At 35.8% G+C, this 16,551-nt stretch overlaps 1 protein-coding gene across 1 annotated transcript in view; it reads left to right on the top strand.

Annotated features, from left to right (window-relative positions):
• The window catches only part of LOC133527089 (A disintegrin and metalloproteinase with thrombospondin motifs 7), a 150,870-nt gene that overhangs the window by 40,888 nt on the left and 93,431 nt on the right, over positions 1 to 16,551 (top strand). The window contains exon 2 of the mRNA XM_061863980.1: positions 6,916 to 7,291. Within this exon, the coding sequence (XP_061719964.1) occupies positions 7,123 to 7,291 (169 nt within the window). The 5' untranslated portion in view covers positions 6,916 to 7,122. The remainder of the gene's footprint in view (positions 1 to 6,915; positions 7,292 to 16,551) is intronic.

The following is a 16,551-nucleotide window of genomic DNA, read 5'->3' as shown; positions in this document are numbered from 1 at the left end:
ATAGCACGAGTATCGATGGACTGGAAAACTCAATTATATGTCCACGGAGGTATTCTAAAACATTACTTTTGATACTGACTGATTATATCTATAACAAATTCAGAACCAACAGATATATATAGAAAATAAAATATAGTAATTCATAACCTATTATTACAACCAAATGCGGGTTCAAATCCTGGCTCGTACCAATGAGTTTTTCGGAACTTATGTACGAAATATCATTTGATATTTACCACTAGCTTTTCGGTGAAGGAAAACATCGTGAGGAAACCTGCATACATCTGCGAAGAAATTCAAAAGTGTATGTGAAGTCCCCAATCCGCATTGGACTAGCGTGGGGACTTATAGCCCGAGCCCTCTCGCACATGAGAGGAGGCCTGTGCCCAGCAGTGGGACGTATATAGGCTGAATTATTAATTATTATTATATATTATTACAACCAGAATATGCCTCCATGTCTCCTTATGCAATGGTGGTATGTGCACAGGTTTACCTGCATGATATATTAATCTATTAGAAGTCATTAGAAAATTGCAAACACTTCGAAAGCTAGATTGATAGGAAGTACTCAGTTAAAACATAAAAACTTGCTACAGCCAAGTTGCAAGCCTTCTTTGGTATAATCATCCAAGCTATCCTGAGAAGCAATCATATTCTATTTATAATCAACCCTGCCATTTTAGCCTAAGTATGTGATCTAATTTAAAGTAAGTTCCCAGGAAAGTACAAAAAGTGGAGCTACCCATTAAAGGGATGGCTGTTATTGTTTCTTCATTTCGTTCAATGCAACAGAAAGGGATTGTACAATAATTATGTTGCACTACGTTATCTACTATGAAGGCACCTGAGCAGGCGCCGCCGGTCGGGCCCGTTCTGCTCTTTTTACACAAAACGTCTTAACTGCCTCGGTTTTTCTAAGCACGTCTGACTTTTTATCTAATCTTAGCAGCCGCAGACATTACCATTGGCGCGCCGTGGCGCCACCATCGTCAACTTTTTGTACACTTACATACCCTTTCTTAGATTGCTTATGGCCAGGAATCCACGATGTGCGCATGTTATTTACTACCTCGATCAATATTAACTAATTACAACGCTAATTAAGTCTTTTATTGTCACGAATAAGCATTTTGTTTCGTATCTTGATGATTATTTCTTGCGCTCGCTTTCTTCACCCTATAAAGCGCTTCCTTATAAAGAATAAGTGATTATGGAGAAAAATTGCCTGCACTAATGACAGTGACCTCAATTTGGAGATTTTAAATCTTCATTATCTGTTTGAAGAAGGCCGGTTTCAGTCTAGGTTATACGTCATCTGTCAGCAAAGACCGAATCGGGTCAGCTTCAAGATTAGGCTGTACACAGTACACACAGCTATCTGAGTCTGAGATAAAGTGATTACCTAGGACGTGGAGCTGGGAAATCAGAGTTGTAAAGATTAATATCTTTATAGTGTTTTACGCGAAACTAAAGAAGGGGAGGCCGGGGTAGAACGGGACGTGGGACAAAAATTATCAGGATATAACTGGATTTTTTGAAAGATACGCTAGAGTTAAATTGCATAAATAAAATTATTGTCAAATATGAAAATATTATATGTGCAGAGATACAACTAAAATAAATAATAATTCAGCCTATATACTTACGTCCCACTGCTGGGCACATGCCTCCTCTCATGTATGTATGTATGTATGTATATACTTTATTGTACATAGAAATAAAAACACGAAAAACACAGATACAGAGTAAATTAAATACAACAAAGGCGAACTTATCCCTGTATGGGATCTCTTCCAGTTAACCTTTGAGGAAATGAGTAAAACAGAAGTAACGGTGAATGAATGACAAACACAAACAAAAGTGTACAATCACTGAAATTAATGAAATGCACGTTTTGAATACACATTGATACAAATATACATAGATAGAAAAATAACCATAAAATAATGCATACATATATATATAAATAAAAATAAATAAATATTCAATATATAATATAAACATACAAGAGGGCTCGGGCTATAGTCCCCACGCTAGCCCAATGCGGATTGGGGACTTCACATACACCTTTGAATTTATTCGCAGATGTATGGAGAACTGAACTGTTCGTGTTCGTGATGTTTTTTTACTGAACTAAAAAGTTCAGTAAAAAACTGAGTTTCTTAGTATTCCTACTAAGTTCCTCGTGAATCAAAATAGGCAGTTAGCAACGTCTGTATAAGGTTAGAGAAGGTAACAACGTGCAACATATCTCATTATTATTTAACCCTGTATCAATTTGTTTCGAAACAACAAACAATCGATTTAAATATCACACTGTATTGATGAGAAAATTTGCACAAGTGTCAGAGCACACTTTACCGCATGTGAAATGTTTGATAAAGGTGATGCGCGGACGCTTCCAATGGAAGAACGTCGTAATGCGCTTTGAAAGTCATATTCACTTAGGATGTTTTAAGTAGATATGACTTAACGTGGAATAGCGGGATTTGAATGAATACCTACTCGCGCAATGAATTGAAAACGTGATGTACCATCCACGTGCCATTCCTTGATTCGCATTCCATTTTTTCATCGTAATTAACGAAGAAAACTAGAAACATCAAATAAAACGATTATAATTTACCAAGAATAGCACCTAGTACTTAAACAGTGAAACAAGTTACTAAAGGCCTGTGCACACCGACTGCGTGCGCGTAGACATGCACGTACGCGTAGACATGCACGTACGCGTTGTAATATACAGATCCTTATGAGCGACGGCACACCACTTGCGTGACGTGCGCGTGCAGCCGGTTTGCTCTGGCCTTATAAAGTAATGGTTGATTTATAGGTAAAGTCGCCATCAGATATATCGGAGCGGCCGAGGTAGTCAAAAATATCTGAACATGCCTTAACAATAGAGGCGTGTTCAGATATTTGTGAGCACCTTGGCCGCTCTGATATTGCTGATGACGACTGTGCACACTGTTGTAATAATACCTGCAATTAATAAAGAAACTAATCATAAACACAAAGAGGTCTAATTAACCGACTTCAAGATTTCAAAAGAGGAGGTTATCAATTCGGTTGTATGTTTTTTTTTTAATTAGCTATAAAGTTAACAAAGACACGTCGAAGTTTAGGTATTAGTAGTTTGTTAGGTTGTTGACTCAATTAATAACTAAATCCAGACAGACGCGACGCTCCCTTGTGGACAAACAATAGGTGATTTCTCCGTGTCATTGTTTCCCATCGTTATTCGTGATTGCAGGGATATAAGTAGATACAATTTAACAATTGCCACGGCGGCGCCGCTCCATTCAATAGAAACGGAATGAAAGATAAAGCCAGCTACAAACAGCCAGTACAAATGGTGGACTTAATGCCTCAAGGCATTCTCTACCAGTCAACAACTGGGCCAAAAAGAGACGTTTGTAAGATAGGCTTTGTAATTGAGAATAATTAATCGATATCACTACCTAATATTTACAATACAATACAATACGAATACTCTTTATTGCACACCTCAATACAGAAACAGTACAAATAATACAACACATAAAGAAGAGGTAAACAACAGGCGGTCTTATCGCTAAAAAACAATCTCTTCCAGATAACCTTTAGGTAGCGGAATTAAAAAAAAATTATGTCATGTCAGTAGGTGTTCCAGATGCAATAATAATAATAATGATATTTAAAAATTATTCTAAAGATTAATTATAATAGTGGGAAAAAACTTAGCTAAAATCACTCTAGGTACTTGTAGTTGTGTATAGTTAACAAAAACGCATTAAATAAATTATATTGATATTGATAACTATTTCTGTTGAAATTGTATGTAAAATAAAAACGTTTAGGTAGACATGACAGGATACGAGTAAATCAAACTTCTTAGGGAAGAAAAAATGAATCTTCTATCATATTACAAACTTTAAATATAGAATGACTATCCGGAGTATCCGAACGTTCACTACTATGCAAAAATGCTATAGCCAAGTTCTTTATTAGTAATCTTACAGACCTAAGATAGGGCCCTGTGACACCCTTACCACAAGCTGACACTTAATCACTAGCACGTGTTTGCATCTGCATTCATTCCTGGAACAGAACATCTAAATATACAAAATGAAATATCATTAACGAACCTTTCAAGTATCTTTCCACGAAATCAAATTCCCTGACTTGAATAAGCTTATCAATTATCACTAGAGGCTTAAGACATTGCCCTGTGGAACTCCCAGGTCAGATGCATGGATAACACTGGCGCCGCCTTATCGGCACGTGGACGTTACCTGTACCTTTATTCCAGGAACTCAATAATATAAACAATAAATATCATTTGTTGATTTGTTGGGTTTCAAATCTTTAAAATATTGAGGATGCTTGAGGTTTTATTATTTGGGTCTTAAGATGTACCCTTTGAAATCTTTCCGGCGGGACCTGAACGTGGTTGGTGCTATCTCATACCTTATCAAGTGTAAATACTTTTACGTTTTCCTTAAGTATTTATTCTCCAGTGTACTCCAATAGGGACAATAGTTCCAAAAAAAATTTATGATCTTGTTTTTATTTACTTTTTTACAACATACCTACCCTAACAATTCATTATGTTCGGAATAACTAAATGAGTTAAGATGATTGCATTTTAATTTCCTAATAGAAAAGAGAGGGAAACATTTGGAAATGCGAGAATTAAACTTAGTATTAAAAATAAATACAGTAGTAAATAAAAGTAGGCCGACAATGTGAATCCGAATTGAAATGAGTTAAGATGATTGCATTTTAATTTCGTAATAGAAAAGAGAGCGAAACATTTGAAAATGCGAGAATTAAACTTAGTATTAAAAATAAATATAGTAGTAAATAAAAGTAGGCCGACAATGTGAATCCGAATTGAAATGAGTTAAGATGATTGCATTTTAATTTCGTAATAGAAAAGAGAGCGAAACATTTGAAAATGCGAGAATTAAAATTAGTATTAAAAATAAATTTAGTAGCATATAAATGTAGGCAGACAATGTGAATCCGAATTGAAATGAGTTAAGATGATTGCATTTTAATTTCGTAATAGAAAAGAGAGCGAAACATTTGAAAATGCGAGAATTAAACTTAGTATTAAAAATAAATATAGTAGTAAATAAAAGTAGGCGGACAATGTGAATCCGAATTGATTTCGTCACTATGTGTACTCATTCACTTAATTTTGCAGCTGCTGCTGAATAAACATTCAGCCGTAGCCTATTCATCATCCTTTATTTCATTGTTAACGGTCTGCGTACGATACCAAGGCTGTCTTATGTAATGTTCACAAAACGTGCGAATTTGAGGTTCGGAAATACACGTTGTAACATGAGGAAACCGAAAGATTTTAACAGTTTTTTCCTGATCACATTTAGAGACTAAAATGTCATATAAACTTTTCTAGATTTAGTCTACTTTCAGAGTTAGTTAAACCCGATTTTAAAAAATGTAACTAACTCAAAACGCCTTTTTGATGGCGTTGATGCTCTTCTGGGGCGTAGTCTAAATATCCTTATTGATAGATGTCAAAAAGTGACAAGTACCTAACCTTTGCAAAAACTAGGTTTTACAAAAAAAATCGTTAAAATTCATTTTCAGTGCCAGTTTTACCGTAACATTAAATTTTTATATACAAATTCATTCAAAAATTTGAACAACGAAATTTTTTGGCGAAATTTACTTAAACTCGTATAACATTTTTTCCTTCTTTTGCCTCAGAAGTGTGTGGTTAAAATCTTTCGGGTTCCTCGTGTTACACCGTGTATGGTTAATATGTATGGTCGAGGAAATTGATTGTTTAGCAATTTGCGGTTCAACTAAATATGGTTGTACATACTTTTGCTAAGAGTTGTCTAATATAAAATGAACCGTAAACTGCTAAAGAATCAATTCCGTCGACCGTAAACTTGAAAAAGTAACCTTAAGTCGTAAAGTCGCGTACTTCAGGATTTTTAACCTAGAGCAATGATTTTTTCAAATAAGATCAATATCATCAATGTCTGGACCGCTATGCTTTTTGGATCATTTTATTTGAAAGAAACTTACAGCGCCTCGAAAATCGTAAAAACGGCTCAATTTGATTGACCGAAAAAAAAGGCGCACTATACAAATATGACAACAAATATCCAAAAAATCAAAGCATAGCGGCATAGATTATATTTTCCTCTTGCAGTTTCCAAAATTTCATAATTGCGTTTTGGAGGAGGAAACAGTCGAGAGCGAAACCTCGAATTTTGAGTTTTTTGCGTGGGAATTTTAGTCCGAGCTGCGGTTGTCCTTATCTTGCGCACGCACTCCCGGCCACCGCAGCGCGACAGAAACATAGCTTCAAAAATTCGAGATTTGAGAAATAGCTCAGCTAGGAACTAATTATACGCAGATGTGGTTGCGAGCTCTTTTATAAATTAGGAAAATAATAATTAAGAAAGTTCGAATTAATGTCGCCCCCTATTTTTTGTAAATAGGAGAAGGTAAATAAATAGTAACTGCCGTATAATTAACCGGCAAAAACATCATAACTCTCGCTATCACGTCTCCAGTGCTAACTAAAACACAAATCGCGTGTGTCTATATGGGCACAGATTAGAGATATAATTATGTAACAGACGGCTCCGCTCTCAGATCGAGATAGCGGCCCCTCTCTACACGCACGCGTATACTGCGGCTCTCTGCCCGCACTTTGATAAACTTTTTTTGAAACTTTTTTTAGTGCGTGAAATAAAGGCTTAACTTTAGTGATAGCAGTTCAATTTAAATTGTACTTTTTGTATGTGTATACATACCGATATGTGATTAATACTAAACAAAACAAATATATAAACTTTAATGGTAATAATAAATTATATTTCTGAAATATTTCAAGTGTTACTACACTGGCGTAAATTTAACGTTTTATTTCTTTTGTTTCAGATCGAATATAATGAACGTTCAACAAAGCCGACGACCGAACATCTACACATTAACGCTGTCTAATTACAGGCACAAAATATCATAACAGTGTACTAAGTTGCCTGACTCGAATTACGTTACGTTATGTCATTAGCGCAATGATAAAATGCATCGGTAGTAGTATTGTCATGCCAACGACATAGAAGCCAACAGCACTCACGTCGCGAAATGTTGGTGCTTAGAAAAATGGATGTGCGGTGTATATTAATTCTGTTATTATTCCAAACTTTGGTGGCGTGGTGCAGCGCGAAATTTATAGTCATGCCTAAAGTGGAATATGCCACGGGCGATGTCGAGGAAGAGATCCAGGATAGCATTAGAAACTTCATTCATACCGGTAAGTCTTTCAATTACTCATCTAAGTAGTTAGAGCATTTCATTAGGATTTAAGGTCAATGTGGGGAAGACCGGCATATTAAATTTATTGCAGAAAAAGACTGTCATAAGGCAAGAACCTTGTATTTGTATACGTACGTCACTTGAGCTCAGTCAGGAAAGAAGAGCTTCACTCCTTCTGCTCTACCGGCCTTCTGTGAGTAGAGTACGTGTACAAAGTTACAAACGCAACAGATAAAAGGACGAAAGAGCTTATTGACGGTTTTCCCACATTGACCTTAAGTAGTTAAGTAGTTATTTCATTAGAATATAATGTAAATAAAAATCTATAAGCAAGCAGAAATATCGTACGTACATAACCAATAGACTTACGTTTGATTTAAATATAGGGAAACATTATATCTTCAGCATTTATTTTAAAACATGTGGCATTAGCGAATCGAAGTAAACCGCTTACTAAACGTACCGTTAATAATTAAAATTGATGGTTGTAAAGGGTACAAAATCGGCGAACAGATAACGTGTGACAGGGCCTCTCGTGCGATCTCACTAATCTTAAGATTCGTTTTGTAGTTGTCACACTGTTTGATGGGTTCGTAATTGGATTCACATTCAGGTCTCGTAGCCGACAGGGCTCGAATGACTCATCGGCGTTTAGGTCCGAACCTTCTTAAACGGATGTTAGCGACTGACATCTTAACAAATTGTTTCGCTTAAATTGGACGTCATTATTACTCGGGTCGGCTTCTTTATTGGCAATATTTGTAAAAAATATGTATAAAAGTTTCTTAATAATGTATATAATTTAAATTCAACTGCAATTTAAAGATAAAATAATTTAAACTAACACTGATCCCTGTGGTACACCATTTTCAATTAATTTTATTAACACCTTTTTTTGTATTGTGCTATCTTTGTTAGTTTACGATCATATTGATAGTATATTTTTTTTAAATAAATTACTGCTATTAGGAAATAATACTTATGCATAGGAGGAAAAATAATTATTGTTTACACACGTGCTTACTATCTCCAACGCTTCTATTTGTTCTAACTAGCCACTGGACATTTCGATCGGCGAACTGAAAGTGTAGCAATCGACGACACGTACGGCAACACAGTCTATTTGCAGACCCAATAACATCCAAAATAGACCGTGGATGGCGTTATGCAAACGGCACATGTTCCACAAACTACCAATGATGCGTTCGTTTACGCAGACCAATAAACAAAAAAACTTAATAACCGAACCGAACGTTGAACCGACAAATCAAAACGTGGGCTGTACCTAATTGACAATTGTTCAGCTTAAATACATCAAACAAAGTGACTTGCGTAACTATAAATTAACTATGATATAAGTCTCAAACGTATACCTATCTACTCCATATTTGACCGTGTGACTTCACTCCTGTTAGATTTATCATCTCGCTGCCCGGGAGTGCCTCTTTATTGTATTACTGATGTGTCATGCGAACTGAAGGACTGAAACGTAATAATGACAAAGGGTATCATTCATATCAGCTGATTACAGTAGACAACATTTGATATACAGAAAACTAAATAAAGATTACCAATGAACAAGTTACCCATTCTATTGTACCTACTTTATTTCCTATGCTATAACTTTAAAATTGATTTAGATATCAAAAATTGTTTGCATTAAATTATCTTTCTAGCAAATTTTTAACTAATTTATAGCCATTGGTTATCGAAATTTACTTGGAAAAGAGAGGAAAGAAAGTAGCAAAAAAATATTATTCGAAATCGTTTTACCCGATTTTTCAAAATAAATATAAAATACAGTACCTATTATTAGTACTAGTTAATATTGTTTCAAATAAAAAATACTTAACCAATGTTCAAAATATAAAAAAAAACACTAATGTACGAATAATTTGACTCTTAATCGAACACACATTAAAATAATAATACTATATTTGATTTACATTATCAAAAAGTGTAATTATAACCCAACTTTATCACGGGAAAGTGTAAAGTGTAACGATCTGATTTCCTTATCGCTGTGATAATATTTGCAGAGGCTATCTTATCGTTTTGCAGAACGGCGAATCCGTCGTATCACTCGTCTCGTGACGTTTATGTGACGTAAACTATCAGAGCCGGGGCTATAACCGCGAACCTCTTCGTATGTTGATTCGTCTATTTGGCTCTCTATCCCTCTTGCATATTCGAGTGATAGAGGCAACTATACGAAAGTTCCATTTACGATGTTCGCAGTAGTCTCTTTAAGTAAAGTTGTAACATAGTAGACATTAAACATGCGTGGCGTGATCGTCCTTCGTCATTTGTTTACTTATTAGGATTAAAACGGCTAATGATCGAAGGAGCTTTAAACCTTTATCTTATAGCGGATTAGATTTCGTCGGCATCAATTGGTCAGCACTGTGTGACTTTTCGAAATTTGTTTATATTAATAAAATTATGGTTAAGCAAATAGGTCCTCGATTTAAACTTTTACGGCGTTATTCATAAACGTATTACATGTCTGAATTAGCTACAAGTCGTTTGTAAGAAAGGGATTAAACATAATTTAACTAATTCAGTAGGGCTAAGATGGTCGGCTCTTCGTCATTAGTCACCATGCCTGTCACGTTCTAACAAGTGTGACAGTGACGAGCATAGTGACAAGTGATATAAATGGAACCATTCTGCCACCGCAGGCTTGTAAAGTGTTATGAATAAGCGGGTTACTGAATACGAGTATATATTTATTAATATAAAGGAAAAGTTATTATTAACTAAGCGCCTATCATTATTATATATATGATCTCACTATAAACTGCTGATCACAGGGAAATCAGGAAAAAAATACATGGCAAAAATTGGGTAAACTTTGATGAAAGTGAATTTAAAACTTGACTTTTTATAGTTTTTATACATTAAAATATCCTTATAATATGACAATTTGCTCTCTTGACTAAGGTGATTACCACACTAGAAATAAAAGGGAAGGTTCCTTTTATATTTCATGTCATATTTCGCAACGGAAATCTTCAGTTAGTCATAGAATAAATAATTACTATAATGTTGTACAGTGAAAAATCATTAAAAACATCCGTTCACGTCTTACTCGACTTGCTAAGGTTTACTTTGATTATGTAATTAAACCTAGTGTCTTTTATCGCAGCGTAAAATTAGTTTTTATTGCCCGGTTACTCGTACGGAGAGATAACGTTTGTTCTGTTGATTCTACTTGTACGGCAGAGAGTTAGATAGAAGGGGATCGAAATGTTTCTATACTATAACAGGTAGGCATAGAAACTATTTATTTAGTATATACCTATGTATAGCTAATTATGTCACTCCTACCTACCATTCAACATATATTATTTATTTAAATAAATAATTATTTATTTATTTTTTATTTATATTTATTTATTTCAAGGTAGGAACAAGGAAGGAACAGTTGGTTAGTTTAGGCGCATTAATGATATTTCTTTCAAGATGGTATCGGCGGTCAGTGGAATGAAAATGCTCTATGGCCGTAAACGTAATATGCTCATTTGCAATTCACAAAATTGTTTGCTTCAAATTATAATAATGATTTCCACCTTGACCATACGAATTACCGACCACCATCACATTATATGGTAGTTCGTTTCGACTGGTTTTTATCCGGCATTGCAACTTGATGAATAAATAATTAAATCTATTTTGCTCATTATAACCGTAGGGGGTCTCTTTTGACCGCATAGTCCGACCAATCTAAGTAAAAAATATTCAGAAACCGAAGTTTAGATGTAGGTACATGTAGATGTTGAGATTGTTGAGATTTTTTCCTTAACTAGTCAGGTGGTTACACACATTATATCAGATTTTTTCAAAAGGATATATTAAAGATTCAAAAATTAATCTTTCTTGAAATAAAATAATAATAATGATTCGGCCACTGCTGGGCACAGGCCACCTCTCATGCACAAAACTTTGCGATTAATAATAGAATCACGATTTTGCAAAAAGCTGCCCAATCAAACGCTTCCTTGAGATACTTGTCAATTAAAACTGCATTGGAGTAATCAAGCTTCTCAAAGTAAAAAACAGGGATCATAAGATCATAACTTTAAAAAACATTGACTGCTCCATGAAACCGACTATTATAAACTATTTAACGTCTCGCCACCAGCAATTTAATACGTATTTGTTTGAGGATATACTTAAGTGCTTAAATTAATTTGCACGGTAACTATCATACTTTTTTACGGTAAGAAGCTAAAAGATGCCAGTAACATATCAATGTCACATATAAAAGCACGTCAAATCGCTTTCGTTACACTAGTCGGAGCTAAATTGTATTACGTACACTCGTTATAGTGTAATTTATAGATAATCTATTGTAGCGTGTAAGTAAATGCCCGGTTGTCCTCCTACGCTTACTATGGCTAGGTCGGTGCTCTGTCGCGGTAGGGGGCGGTACCCTGGGGTAATGGCTAGTAATTGCTGTCACGTCTATTGGCCTGGAGACATGCGCTGGCACCCACGCGTGCACAAAAACATGACAAAGAAGGCCTTAAAAATGAGCAACAATGCTTACGAAGGGAGTTTGGTTTTTTTAGTTGTTTGTAATCTTTTCTATTAGCAGCCTAGTTGAGAGTTATTACAAATGCTTCGTTATTAAATTATTCTAAGGTGGAGTTTAGGTAACCAATCGTTCCAATTTTTTTATTCGATAGGTCCATAAAGATAATGATTGAAGATTAAGGACGTAACCTCATTAAATAGGCTTTATTTTTCTGTTCTTACTGACATGTGTTGTCACGTCACTTCTTGACTTACTTCAATATATGAAATACGTTTGTGCATTTTTGTTCCCGTTTTATTCAACTCTCAGATATCTTCCAAATATCCATAATTTACTCCGAGAATATGCAGTGTACCCGCTGAAAATGGCAAAAGATTTTAAATTAGATAGGTAATCTAGCAAAATGTTCTAGCACAAGTAGAAGGTATTTGTAGGTAATTGATCCAAATTAAAACATCATTAACAATTATAATACAATGATGTAAGTGCTCCATTTATGTTGAATAACCAGGGAAACGAATCGTTAGTGTAATGAAGATAAAGACCGGCTCAGTTAACTGTCGATGTCGGTTCGTGATAACTCAATGCATCTAGCAATCAGGAATTCAAAGGTTTTCCAATTAGAATCAATCGATCTGATATGTATTGGCCAATCGATTTTAATTAGGTCAGCAAATCGTTTCCAAAACTATTAAATCCTTGGACCTACTTAATTAATAAAAGTTGTTACATTACATTGTATTGCTATATTGCTAAATATGACAAATAAGAAAAATATAATTTAATTTGAGCAAAAAAAAAAGCAGCAGAGATACGTTCTGATAAACAGCTCCAAAATCACTAAATGTTTTTTTTAATAATTTGCATAAACATTTATATTCACTGTTGATGTGTAAATTAAACCCATTCAGAATTAAATATTTTATTAATTCAAAGAAGTGCCAAGCAAACAATAATTAGTTGCCAAGCGGACCTCAGGCTCCCATGAGCCGTGGCACAATGCCGGGTCAACGCGAGGAATAGAAGGACGTTGGTAAAGAAATATACATACGCAACGAAACCATACCTTCATTCTCAATCAGATAATAATAATATATAATAATTCAGCCTATATACGTCCCACTACTGGGCACAGGCCTCCTCTCATGCGTGGGAGAGCTCGGGCTATAGTCCCCACGCTAGCCCAATGCGGATTGGGGACTTCACATACACCTTTGAATTTCTTCGCAGATGTATGCAGGTTTCCTCACGATGTTTTCCTTCACCGAAAAGCTAGTGGTAAATATCAAATGATATTTCGTACATAAGTTCCGAAAAACTCATTGGTACGAGCCAGGATTTGAACCCACGACCTCCGGATTGAAAGTCGGACGTCATATCCACTCGGCCACCACCGCCGTCAATCAGATAATTATAGTAAAATTTAAGACGATGTCGATGACGACAAAAAAGCGCGGGTCGTTGGAACTTGTGTGGCGGTCAGCTAAGTGTCGAATGGCGCGCTGACAATGCTCCTGAGTTTCATAGGAAATTGCTCCTAGGCTAGCCAGTGGCAGAAAATAGACACGCACTGGCTCCTTGTTAGTCTCATAAATTATGAATAAATACTTGCATTAGCTACTGCACTTTTAAGTGCTCCTTGCAAAACTTTGTTCATAGAGAACTTATGTGATCACTTCGGTTCTGTAAATCGGTTACAGGAGTTTTTTATACACCGTTCGAAGTTGATGGTTAAAATTTGGAACAGTTATAGCAACTAAGTTAGGTTGCCAGAGCTCAACAAGGGTGCGGAGTGTTACGGTCGGACGAAAATCGTATTTCTCAACAATTTACAACTAATATTACAAGCAGAAGGAGTTGAAAATAGAGTTCAGATTAATCCGGTTATAATATTAGCTGAAAATTATTGAGCATTAGACTTTTCATTCATCGCAACATAAATTGTCAAGTAGCAGTACTGATAATCCCGCTATTCGATGCTAAACGTCGAATACGAAATAATAAGCGTTTTGTTACTAAAACTGATGTACGGAGTGTACTCACTCCGTGTGAGTACTCTATGCTGACTTCTTATTTATCTATGCTTTAACACAGTGATTGAGTCAAACCACTTATTTACGGGGTCGGAATAAGACTTGTCTATCGGTTAATTTATTCGCGTATTAGTGAGCGATGCTAATCTCGCCACGATTCAGAATGGCACTCTTATGTAAAAATTATGCACCAATTAAGACCCAAAGCCGCATGCGATAAATGCTTGCAATTAAATACCTAGTTAGCTAATAACGTAAACGCACGCGTCGTAAGCACCTATAAGTACAAGCAAAGTAACGTAAACAATCTAATTTGATAGGCTTCATTAAGTGTAATCAACCTGATAAAAACACTACTAGACGCACTCATTTTAAAAAGGTCTTATCTCATATTGTAAATTTATTTTGATACGCTGTTTCAAAGCTGATAGTAAGGTAATGATTTCGGGTGCGCCGGCGCCACCGTTAGTGGCGCCATCTGCTAGGGCGCTGGGCGTGACATTGACCCGCTCCTAGCCTAAACCAGAGACAAGTTAATGGAGGGGACTGACAATCTCCATACATATACAACGTGTCTCATGAATGAGTACCTCTCGTACATGACTACCTACTATCATATCACTACTGTAAACCATGATAGGACTTGCGAGATTGCTGCCACTAAAACAAAATAAGAATGACAGCCTAATAAAGGCTTGCCTTGAGGTAAAAAAAATAAAGCAACGCCATCTATTGTAATCCTCTCAGAGAACTCACTGCATGACGGCACCTTACCTTTCCTCTGTGCAAATTTTAACTGTGGTTTTAGTGTCGAACAGTTAAGACAGCCATTAAACTTGTCTCACTAAAAATAGCCGTGAGGTAACAGTTGTTATAGCTACACATAAAGCTAAAATCCAATTATTAAAGATTAATAAGGCACGAAGTATTTTTATATTTTTACATCGCGGAGCAAGAGTTGGGTGTATTAGGGATGCGCGGGGAAGAGTTTACCCAAACTACCCGGGATTAGAGTCGGTGGAAGAATATGTATGATTCGAGCCCCACACCAATGGGCTTAGGCAGGACAGGCTGGGTGTTGAGTTGACATGCAATGTATGCCCGCCTAGGCCTCCGGTGATATCAATATTGCCCCCCTAATTCACCAACCACATCGTCGCATCGTCAATGTTCACAATCTACAATATTTAGCGCTAAATTGACACAGGAATAAATAAAAATAAGTGGGTACAGTGTACAAAAATTATTGTATGGAGATGGTCAGTCTTTTCCATTAAATTGTCTCTGCCCGAACGATTGTTCTACCGCTTGAAAGAATAAAGAATTAAGTGTATGCCTATGAGTATTAACGCCTATACATTTACATTGAGTTTGCCTTTATCGTTCTTGGCATACAGCAGTCATTTCCATACACAATGACAAGCAAAAAAAAAACAGTCTAAATGACGAGCTTTGACAATGCTTCTTGTTTTCATTATTGGTTGACATGACATGCCGATGTCTCGTATTTTAGACTCGTTCTAAATTAGATCGCATATTCACTTGTAGGGGGGTTATACAGTAACTAGAATGCCTTGTTAAGCAATCATAATATAGGTAGGTATTATCATCAGAAGTGAATAGGAAAGATAAGTCCGACTCACATTTGTCCGGATTTTTCTAAATTGCTTTTATCATTTCAATCTTCACAGTTTTATATAATTTTCGTCTTATTAATCATAGTTATAGTAGTCATAGTATTTATTCACGAACAATACAGGTATTGTGTTTGAAAGCAGAAGCAGAAAACACACACACACACACACGCACGCACGCACGCACGCATGCACGCACGCACGCACGCACGCACGCCCGCACGCATGCACGCACGCACGCACGCACGCACACACACACACACACACACACACACACACAATATAAATTCCAAAAAAATTAGCATTCTTTAAAACATTTCAAAAATTTCATACTTTTTAATATATCCAACCATTTCATATTTATTCAATATCGTCCCAGAAGATAGTAACAACGATGATGACACAAAACCGCTATAACCTGCCCAATTCACTATTTACACAAACGGTATCATATTGCAAATATGGTGTGATATATCTTGCATCATTAGTAAACATGTGCAAAAGATGACAGCAAACATATGTACTATGTAGGTATACCCATACGTGTATGTAGATACGTTTTATCAGCATTATGATTGTCAATGCCGCGTTTCCGTTTGTTTACATTAATCGTAATATCCGTGCACTTCCGATATTCTTGGAAAGATGTCGTCGAATAGACTCTTTCAATATAGCATACCTAACTTTCTAACCATGATTTTCTATCTTATCTTATAGTAAATAAAGGACAAATTGTAATCAATCGGATTACCGATTATTTAATTTTACCTTTATTTAATTTACCATTAGGTAATGCTAGCAAAAATTCTCATTAGGTATTTTTGTCGATATCTGCCATGTGCACTTTGATTGATACTTACAATCAAAACGTAGTATGTTTAGTCACGTACGCTGTTTCTGTTTGGAATAAATTGATTCAAGGCAGGGGGGCGAAACTGATCCTTTCGGGCATTCTCGGCTTCGCCCGGCTGAGCATTGCTAGGAGCAGTTATTAGCTTATTTGGATGGGCACAAATTAACGTCCCTTTGCGTGCACAACCACAGATAAGAT

Source organism: Cydia pomonella, chromosome 17 (assembly GCF_033807575.1).
Source record: "Cydia pomonella isolate Wapato2018A chromosome 17, ilCydPomo1, whole genome shotgun sequence".
NCBI classification, from domain to species: domain Eukaryota; kingdom Metazoa; phylum Arthropoda; class Insecta; order Lepidoptera; family Tortricidae; genus Cydia; species Cydia pomonella.
The sequence above is the reverse complement of the archived record's forward strand: the minus strand, read 5'-3'. Positions and strand labels throughout refer to the sequence as shown.